Source organism: Polistes canadensis, unplaced genomic scaffold, assembly GCF_001313835.1.
Source record: "Polistes canadensis isolate GaletaPanama2010 unplaced genomic scaffold, ASM131383v1 scaffold_347, whole genome shotgun sequence".
NCBI lineage: Eukaryota > Metazoa > Arthropoda > Insecta > Hymenoptera > Vespidae > Polistes > Polistes canadensis.
In genome coordinates, this window is record NW_014569894.1 from 27,012 (window position 1) to 37,895 (window position 10,884).

General features: G+C 30.1%; 2 protein-coding genes across 3 annotated transcripts; both read left to right on the forward strand.

The window, feature by feature from the left end:
• Window positions 1-1,367: 1,367 nt before the first annotated feature.
• Window positions 1,368-6,469, forward strand: LOC106791858 (caprin homolog). The gene is made up of 6 exons (XM_014757829.1): window positions 1,368-1,550; window positions 2,333-2,551; window positions 2,690-3,037; window positions 3,152-3,895; window positions 3,988-4,291; window positions 4,388-6,469. Exons 1-6 carry the CDS (start codon window positions 1,437-1,439, stop codon window positions 4,618-4,620), a joined length of 1,962 nt encoding a protein of 653 aa, XP_014613315.1. The 5' UTR covers window positions 1,368-1,436; the 3' UTR covers window positions 4,621-6,469.
• A 583-nt stretch (window positions 6,470-7,052) lies between these two features.
• LOC106791851 (POC1 centriolar protein homolog A-like) lies at window positions 7,053-9,879 on the forward strand. Of its 2 annotated transcripts, XR_001382241.1 has the most exons (7): window positions 7,056-7,476; window positions 7,557-7,767; window positions 7,845-8,044; window positions 8,272-8,562; window positions 9,396-9,499; window positions 9,568-9,643; window positions 9,723-9,879. XR_001382241.1 is itself a non-coding variant. In XM_014757812.1 (5 exons), exons 1-5 carry the CDS (start codon window positions 7,126-7,128, stop codon window positions 8,935-8,937), a joined length of 1,359 nt encoding a protein of 452 aa, XP_014613298.1. In that variant the 5' UTR covers window positions 7,053-7,125; the 3' UTR covers window positions 8,938-8,965. The 2 variants fall into 2 exon arrangements, 1 of the variants encoding a protein (XP_014613298.1); XM_014757812.1 differs by lacking the exons at window positions 9,396-9,499; window positions 9,568-9,643; window positions 9,723-9,879 and adding an exon at window positions 8,632-8,965 and having other exon boundaries at window positions 7,053-7,476.
• Window positions 9,880-10,884: the final 1,005 nt, after the last annotated feature.

Genomic DNA, 10,884 nt, shown 5'->3' on the forward strand with positions numbered 1-10,884 from the left:
CAGGAGTGTGTTGTAAAGTCGCTATAAGAAGGAAAAAAAAGAAAAAAAGAAAACAAGCAATGCCTAGCAGCAGGTTTTAGAACACATTTCATATGTTGTATCAAGATAAAATTATTGTATCAGTAATAGAGTCATAAGGAGTGGTGCATTTGAGATGTATTATAAATTAATTGGAGGATTTATTATATTCAAAATCTAAGATGCACAGGGCATTTGGACCCAAAAACTAACTAACAAATAAAAACAATAAAAAGAGCATTGACTACATGAAGGATATCTTCTTTCTGACGAAATGTGCCATGCAATAACTCATATTGCAAAGAAAATAAAAAAATGCAGGTGTTGTATATAAAAATCATCGTACGGGAATGAATAGATTTTTTTAAATAAACGAATATTAAAAATGATAATAAATGTAAAGAAAAATTTCTCGACAAAATTCCGATTAGATGATCTTATTAAATTGTATAAAAATATTATAATGTCGTATATAGTACCTGCCCAATGATCAACATACTTTCATCGTTGCATACGATATTAAACTATTCATATATATATATATATATATATATATATATATGAGAGATTTTTTTTTAAAGCGATGGTTAAGAACTTTGTTTATTATTAAATACTATGTAAAGTTTTTTCTATAGGTTTTCTTCATCATACAGTTTGAATTATAAAAAGTTTTTTTTTGAATACTGCGAAGTTGTACTGTTATCTTGAACGAATTATAAAAATATATTATATAGTAGAATATTTTAATCGCATAATTTATGTTTTTATTAATCATTTTTGAATAAAAGACATACAGTTAACATACGCTTGTTATATATGTGTATATATATGTAGTATATGCATAGAATTTTGACACAGCAAAATCTTGAATATAAGCTATAAAATTATAGTATCTACCTTAATATTATTTAATTGTAATTAATTACAAATAATTATCTCTTTTACATAAATTACAATAATTTATGTTAATTCATTAAAAGAGATTAGTAAAAAAATAAGATTTATATGTATATCAAATTGTTTGAACAAGTTGAATTTGAAATATATCGAAACTCGATAAAAGGCGCGCGAGATATCGAACTCAATACTGGTCCCAATTCTACACACGTACGTGGTTAATAAATTGTTCACAAGACGTTTCGAGCAAGTTTATTTAACGAAAGTTATTTAATTAGTTTAATAATAGATAATAAATATGATAGAATGGACAGTAATATAGAAAGAAAAAAGAATTGTTGGTCGTAAGAAAGAGTTGGAGAAAGTTAAGTGTGAAGTTAGCAATGCGCAGGCTTATATTCTCCCTCCATAGTGCACTAACACTCATAAAAGTAACAGCACGAGGGGTCCCTTCCTTTGCCCCGCTCCTCTTGCGATTTAGTCTTCATTCCATTTTTCAGTACGTGTTAGTTAACCCGAGGATGCCTTCCGCGAATCCGAAGTTGGAAAAACAGGCCTCTACGGAGACCGTAGAACCTATACGGCAAGCGATTATAGTAATCGAACATAAGATACGAAATCTAGAAAAACGCAAGGTTAGTAATTAAAGTAATAAAGTATCGATATTTGGTATTAAATCTACCTGTCAAGGCGGCTTCTATCGTGTAATCCGCCATGTTTCTTTGATACGCCATGTGCTTCACATTACAAAATTCGCCGATATTAAAATATTATTCTATCAATAGTATTTCTTTATCCTTTCGACAATTAATTAACGAATCATTCAATATAAGCCATTTTCACTGAAGATTTTATCATTTCCTGCCGTTTAAAATATAATTCCGTTGTTTCGAACCTCGTGTCATGGCGGTACCTTTTAGTTGCATCAAAACTTCCTTTCCATAATTTACCTTAACACTTTCTCTCTCTACACTTTCATTCTTAATTTATCTTTTATTTTATTTGACTATTTTCTAACGAGAAATTTAGATTTTGTTCCTTATATGTTTCATGCCTCAGCTCTTAAATTAGGACAAAAATATATATTTGCATATATATTGTCCATTTCTCGCGACATTTTTTTTATCTCTACGCACCGGTTTTTTACTGCATTTCTTTTAATATTTTAATAGTCCGTTCAATTGAATAATATAATTTTTTTTAGTCTTGTGTATTTTATTTATTTAAATTGTTTTCTTTTTTTCTTTTTTTCAAACAGTCCGATAATATACATTTGGAACGGACAAAAATTTACTGTGGATTATATTCTATTGTCATTCGTCTGCATATTTTTCTTCTTTCTTTTTTTAATTATAAATATTAATGTACGAAATAAAAGGGAATATTTTTATAAAGAAAAGAAATTGTTTGTTTTTAGGGTAAACTAGAGTCATACAGAGACCTCCAAAAGAATGGGAAGGAATTGAATGCGGATCAGACCAAGGCTGTAGCCAAATACGATGGAGTTTTGCAAACTTTGGAAATTACTCGCGAATTGTACAAACAAATCGTTGGCATTGCCAATGATGCAGTCAAACAACAGAAAAAATTGGCACGGAAAGAGGCAGTAGAAAGGACGCAACAAGATATCGCTAAGGTAAAAGTCATTCTTCTTACTCGTTCATTGATATTTCTATGTGCATAACAATTAAAAGAATCGATCTTGTACTTCTAAAAAATAGAGAACATCCTAGAATCCTTATCACAATATTTTCTAATTATTTTTATAATCTAGGTTAGAGAGGTATTACTGATACAAGATATTCTGACGAGTATGAGTACAAGTACTGTACGAGAAGATTTTCTATCCGGTGAAAATGGAGCTATACAAATTTCTGATGAGGACTTGAAATACATAGACGATCTGTATAAGGAAATAATGATGAAGCATAAGCGCGAAGAGGGAGAACCAACGATTGTCCAACAAATTCAGAAAGTTGCCGAACATTACGTGGCACTTGTTGATGGTAAACAAAGAGAAGTTGCTGGGACAACTTATAATAAATTAAAAGAAATCATTAGTTCCATACATCAGTCTGGTTACTTTGATCAGACTCATGCCTCCGAGCCCGTAGTCGAGGAAGTAAGCAAGTATATGTATTCAAGTTTATATGTAACATTAAATATTATATTCAATTAATTTAATTAATGTTTATATTTGAATTAATTTTAATTACATGCATCATGTTTATTACAGAACAATGAAACTAGTACAGAAACACAAGTAACGACAGATACGTCTGTGCCAGAACACGAAGAGTTTAATAACAGCGAAAGGCACATTCCACCTGAATCTATAATGCCAATTCCTAGCTTTCCAGTTCAGGTAGCTCCACTTCCTGTAGTATCGGGCACTGCTCCAGTTACCGGCCCAATGTCAGTTGTACCTCAACCAATCCCACCACATCCAACTGCACCTGTTGAACCATCATACTATACAAATGCAACTGGATTTGTACCACAACCGCAACCACAACCACCACAACAACAACAACAGCAGCAGCAGCAATCAACACAGCCACAGCAACAAGCTAGAATTAATGATGTCATTGGGACACCAAATTTTTTCTTTTTACAAGAATCTGAACTTGATTCGCCAGACGTCACATCCCAAAACCCTATCGTATCACACATTCCTGCAGTTAATGCACCTATACCTTCACAAACATTTACAAATCAGAATTTTACAAACGCAACTGTTGTACCCCAACAGGTAATATATCAGCATCAACCACCACAAGACATGTCACACATTCCTGGATTTTCAAATCCTAATCCACCTCCCCCAATTCCTATGCCACCATCACATCAACCTAATATACAGTACAGTCCTCAACATCCCGCTGGTTTTCAACAACAAGCTGCATCTCAGCCTATTCCAGCACCAGGGGCAAATTTTGAACAGTCACCTCAACAAGATGGCCAAGAAAAACATACAGAAGTACGTGCATCGTATCTATATATTAATATTATTAAAGTTTTGTATTATATTTGAATTGGAAATAAACAATGATATAAATATATATGATACAGGAAACAAAAGAAGAACAAGAAGAGCCAGTTGCTGTGGAGGTAGAGGTTGCAGATCAACCAAGCGAATCTTTTGATTGGGTTCAATTAACAGAACCTGTAGACTGGAATCAAGCAGAAACAGCGCAACAGCCAATTCCAGATACACAACAACAACAGCCACAGCAACCACCACAAGCAGCTCAACAAGCATGGAGTGATCAACAAAGGAGTGGATACAGAGGCCGAGGTGGAAGGAGAGGTAATTCAAACGGGTACAATGGACGAGGCAGGGGTGGCTATCAGCAAAATGGCCGTACAGGACAAGGTAAACAATTAAGCATTATTTACATTTATTTATTTATTTATTAACACATGAAATATGTTTTATTTGAAATTGTTTGCTTCGTGTAACAATGAACAGCTTATTACCGCAATGACAGTAACTATCAAAATGGTTACCAACAACGGTCGTGGGCAAACGAAGGAAATGGATATAATGGAGGATTTAAAAGAGGAGGAGGCAGCACAAGAGGTGGTCCTCGAGGTGAACGGGGAATGGATAGAGGTGGACGAGGGGGACAGTTTCGAAGTCAAAGAGGAGGAAATCGCGGCGGTTATGCACCTCGCGGTAAGCCACAACAGGCACAACAGTAACAACTAAACGATAGAATTAATGCACAGTGAAATGTTATATTAACGCTCTAAGATCACTATTCAATTGTCTATTTATGAAAAAACCTAAGTCGGCACAAATACATCATCTTCGACATACTCGGGGCACATGATGTATACACAAATAGATATCATCTGCATAAGTATATACATGTAATGTATGCAAAAGTGCGATCCCTAGAAAGAAGAAACAGAATCTTTGATATTTAATGTTGCATTATACTACGTTTATCATGTACAAAGAAAATGCGCAGTATGAATTTTTATTTATAGTAATATAGTAAGATATAGATGTAATGGGGAAAAAAGTTATCATTGCATAACTTTAAAGCGCTCTCCTAGTGTCTTATTATTTCACAGTAAGTTGTTGTAACACACACATGCTGGTACTTATGCATCTGGCTTAGGATGTTTCTTAAATAGGACGATGAATAACATAACTCTGCATTTTTGAATTTGGTATTTATAATCATTGAAAGAAAAAAATCCCATAACATTAACATTAATGTATAGAGAAACAAAAAATGAAAATGTAATATTGTGATATATAAAAAAAGAAAGAAGAAATAAGATGAAGATCAACCAAATTCATTGAAGTATGAACCTACTATGCAAGTATTATTGTGTTGTAACAAAAGGCAGATTTCATAGGACAACAAATGTTCAACAACATCAATAAAAAGTATAATAATAATTTTATTATAAAAAGAATGACAAGAAAAAAAAATATGCGAGAACTCATTACACGTATTTCACGGAAACTGAAGGAGAACGTATTTAAAAATGTAATTATAAGACGATCGTAAAAGAATAGGGACGATCTGCTCGACTAGTTTCTTTGTCTTGCGGCGCATCGTTCTAGAAGATTTTTTAAGATACCAGAAAAAAAGGATACAGAGAATGCCTTCTAGTGATAAACTTCTAGACTTTATTCCAATTCCGGTCTACGAATTTGAAGCATTTAGATTAAATGTTACTGAGATTTATAGTCGTAAAATGTGGATGAGGATACGTTAATTTATAAAAATGTTTAATCATGGATGAGTTACGTGATTCCTCTTCCGAAGATTCATATTGTTCTCCCTTTCTTCTATTTATAAATATATATATATTTTTTCTTTTCTTGTTCTTTATTCCATTTCAAAATTTTATATGATCCTCTTTATTACAAATTCGACAATAGTGTTATTTAAAAGCGCATAACTATGCAATGTCGATGATTGAAAATGTATGATTAATTGATTTTTTATTTTGGAAAGTAAAGAATTATATTTTGTAAAAAGAAATAAATATTAAGAGCTCTAATATGCAGAGCAAGTTCTTTGCGTGGTAAATACGCTATAAATGTATAATTAATTATAAAAGGGTGTACTTGTGAAGTACACCTTTAAAAAAAAACACAAAACTGCGTTTTACATATTGCTATGTATGCGTTATGAAAAGTACTGTATTTCGTTTAATCATCTCTAATCGACAGTTAATTTTTATTATCCTATTATCAATACCTGTGTATCTTCCAAATAAAGATCTAATTCAACCCTGCTAATTAGCCTATCTTATCACGTAGCTTAAAATGAAGGCATTTCGTCATTACATCTGTTCTTGAAAAAAAAAAATATACAAAATTAAAAACCAAGTAATAAAGTGTTTAATTAATAGCGTAAACGATATCATCAATCTTGTATATCCTATAGCAATGTCTTTATACGTACAATTGTTCTTTCAATATAGTAGTTCAATACTGTATATTATATTGTTCTTACAATTTCAGCGTTTTTTAATGTTAATTGCAACACGTTACTATATTTTTAAAATAAATATTAAACTAAATCAAAATACATATATAAAGTGTATATGTTAATCGTGAAAGACCGAAATTGGATAATGTCAAGATTCACATGGTGAATTGTCAACACATACCAAATACATCGGTGAAAAACCGAATATTTGGGTTTATTCTTATACATTAATATTTTGAACATACTTCAAACGGCCATGTGAATGTTGATTTTCTCCAATTTCGATCTTTTACGGTAATATATATGTGCTGTATTACTATAGATTATATAGAAAATATATACACTAAATTTCAAGTTGTAAGAAAACTCCATTAGTTTTCCATTTGAATATTAGTTTATTTCCGCCCTACGTCAGATGGCGCCTCGATAACAGAAACACAATTGGTACCTCGAAAATGAATTCTCTGTTTGGACTGTTATTAGACTAGAGTAGTAATAGAACTAAGCATATATTCGTTTGAAATTAAATTTCTATCAAGATTTTATTTAAACAAAAAATTAGTTTAGGATTATTATTTTTATTTGACAATAATTATCTCTACATTATTTATTTTTTTTCAATTCAATGTTAGATATCATTTTATTATTTGTCATTAATTTAGCATATTTATATTCAAGCTAAATAACGTTCTTGTTAAAATTATTAGTAATAATATTTATAAACTTCATATATATATATAATATAGTAATGGTGGAGACAGCATGCGATCCAGCTATCGAAAGACATTTAAAAGGTCACAAGGGTGCAATTACCGGTCTCCACTTTCATCCTAATAATAATCAACTTGTATCTAGTAGTTTGGATAAAACCTTGATGTTATGGAATTTAACTGATTCAATTAGAGGATTTCAATTAAAGGCGCACCAAGATGCTGCATTGGATGTTAGTTATGCGCCTTCTGGTGAAATCATAGCCAGTGCATCAAGAGATCGTTCTATAAGAATATGGATACCTAGTAGGATAACAGGACAATCTATAGATTTCAAAGCACATTCGGGAGCTGTAAGCTCATTAGATTTTTGTCCAAATGGAGAACGGGTATTGTTTTTATTGTTCAAATTAAACAAATTAAATATTTATCCTTGAATGTTATTCTAATAGATTTATTTATGTTTCAGCTGCTCAGTGCGTCGTATGATAAAACTTGTAAATTGTGGATGTTATGTAAAAGAAAATTTCTTTTATCATTTAATGGACACACAAATTGGGTCAGATGTGCCAAATTTTCTCCTGATAGCAGACTTATAATATCCTGCAGCGATGATAAAACTGTTAAATTATGGGATGTCTCTACTGGAAAATGTGTTAAAACTATTAATGAAGTTAAAAGTATATTATATGTGTTGCAATCATTTTTTACATTTCAATTTATTCAAATTAAATAATAATAAAACTTAAATTTACAGCTCCAGCCTTATATGTGGAATTCCATCCAAGTGGCGGTGTTATTGGATCAGCTAATATCGGTGGATACATAAAATTATACGATCTAAGAATGGGTTCGTTGTATCAACATTATGCCATCCACAAAGGTCCTGTGCACGTTGCCAAATTTCATCCCAAAGGAAATTTTATGTTAACTGCTTCCGAAGATACTACTATGAAAGTAATTGAATTCTTTTTATACATTTTATATATATCATCAGTTAATGGCATAGCCACGTTGGATTATTAGTTCTCATCAAATCACTAAAGTCTAGCAACATGGGAACGGTTTTTTTCCCCTTCAAAAAAAAACAAAAATCCGTGTTCTGTTGACTCCAGAAAGGCAGTAACAAACTGCTATATATATATATCATCATAAAAATATAATAAAATGTAAATGTTTTTTAGGTTTTAGATTTATTAGAAGGCCGTCCAATCTATACGCTCAAAGGACACAATGGTGCTGTTAGATCGATCGCGTTTTCTCTCAACGGAGATTACTTTGCGTCGGGTGGTGCTGATTTTCAGCTTTTAACGTGGAAGACTAATTTTGATAAAGACGATAACAATAGAAAAGTTCCTCGAATATTCATACCGCCTGTTCAAGATATTAAATATGAAGATACATGGTCAAGCGACACGGATACTCGAGAAGAATCAAGACACGAGAAAACTGAAGATTATGTAGAACAGCAAGAGGTATTGATTCAAATCTAATACATCTATATGTTGTTTACATTTCAGCAGATATAGTGAAATTTTCTTTAGTTTTTATTATCATCGCTGGAATCTGTAAAATCTAAATCCGATTCAAAAATTTGTAAAGAATCTATTCCCAAATTACCTAATGAAAATATACAAGTCAAAGTGATTAATTTGAGAAAAGAGAGACAACACAAGGAAAGAGAACAAGATTCTTCTTGTATCGGACAATATAAAGTACCTGATTCGTGTTCTAGTCAAACCAGTAATATAATAGAAATGTTAAATGAACAAGTTGAATCATTACGAAACACTGTTAATATATTAGAACAACGGTTAAGCGCAGTTGAGAAAGAACTTAAACATAAATAAATATTTAAACAGAATTAATTATATAAAATAAAACAAGTTTATTGCAAGTTAATAAATATAATCTAATAATATATTATTAATATTATATATATATTAATATTATATATATATATGAGATATAAATGATATAAATATTAAATTAATAATATAAATAATAAGTTCCTCTCCAAGTTTTCTTATTTTTCAAAAAGAAATTTTCCTTAACTTATTTAATTATATGAAAAATAAGGAAATAAACAAAATCGAAATAACCAATAAATTATGATTATGAAAGACTTGTAAAAAGATCTCAAAAGGGGGAGCCACGCATGTCAATCTAAATGGAAGTAAAATAACAACTCATTGCCTCTGTGATTGTATATTATTAGTTAAGTGAAATTGTTGAAAGTGTGATCAAACGATTATCTCAGTAATTATAAAAGCTTATCTTTTGATAAAAACTTATTTGATATTTCAAGAAATAGGACTCGGTGGTAAGAAAAAGAAGAAAGAGAAAAGTAACTTTGGTGTTTTATTCCACGTCAAATCTTTTATATATCTTATCAGTGATATGGCGTCGCAGGTAAGAAAGTTGTCATTTTATTTATTTTTCAGAAAATCTAAATTATATGAAATAATTTTCATTTAAAGGTCTACGAATTTCGAGTTGAAATGACGTGCGAAGGATGCGTTAATTCCGTTCAAAATGTTCTTAACAAACAGGCAGGTTTGTAAGTCTTTTTTAAATATTCCCACTGATAAAATATTTTATAATGGCATGTAATAATGACAATTTTATTTGGTAGGTGTAAATGATATTAACGTTAACTTAGATAATAAAATGGTATCTGTGAAAACAACATTATCCTCTGATGAGGTATTACAAACTATTAAAAAAACTGGCAAGGAGTGTACATTTTTAGGTGTTAAACAATAAAATTTACACAAGCGTTAACAAATATATCTAATTATATGTAATCAAATTATTATTTTCCTTCTCTCTTGCACTATTAAACCGTTTTGAGTAATCACGAAACTATAATATAGTGGGTGATCGGTTAACGAACATAATCTGTTTAAATATAATATTTGCTACTTGCTATTTGCGTATTAACCGATCACCCACTGTACCAAATGTCTTAAAAAAGATTATGTTTTTATATTATCTTTTGTTTAGTTTTCTTATTTCGTTTTCAAAATTATAAAAATTAAACAAACTTATCGAATTCATAAAAGGTGACTTAATTATGAAATATAAATTAATAGCAGTATGCTGTTTTCATTTGTGCATGTGTATATATATTTTAAATATATTAAAAAGTACGTAATCCTTTTTTGGACCGTCCTTCCAAGTACTTTAGAAGTAATTCCAGCAAAAATAAAAAATCAATTCCATTAATTAATCTGTTATAGTAGAATTTCAATGCACTTTTAATATTTTAATGAGATGATATGTTATTTGTGTGTGAAAAAAGAAAAGGAAAAAAGAAAGTGGAATAATGTAAGTCGTAATATATGGCAGTACATCATATACAAACGTGTTCTTATGTGTGATATTATGTAAGTACATACATCGTAAATTTTAATTTATACAAGTTTTCTTACAATATGTTATTTAAAGCAGATAGCAAATAAAGAGTTTCACTCATTTATAAGTGTTTAATAAAAAATCTATTAAATATTAATATTAATTCATGTGTAATCTCAACCATTCATTAATTTAAAATTGATGCATATTATAAAACAAATTAAAAATAAAAAATTTCAAATTTTATATTTCATGCACGCAAAAAGGTTCATAAGCAACAAAACGTTACAAGTTTTTTATCTTCTATAATAATAAATAAAAGAAAAGAAGGAAAAAGTAAATTTTGTTACTAGAGTTATTACTTAACAAAGTAAATGTTCTTTTTCTTTTGAATGTATATTAAAAAGAACTTTTAAAATTTATTGGATAGATTTAAAAAT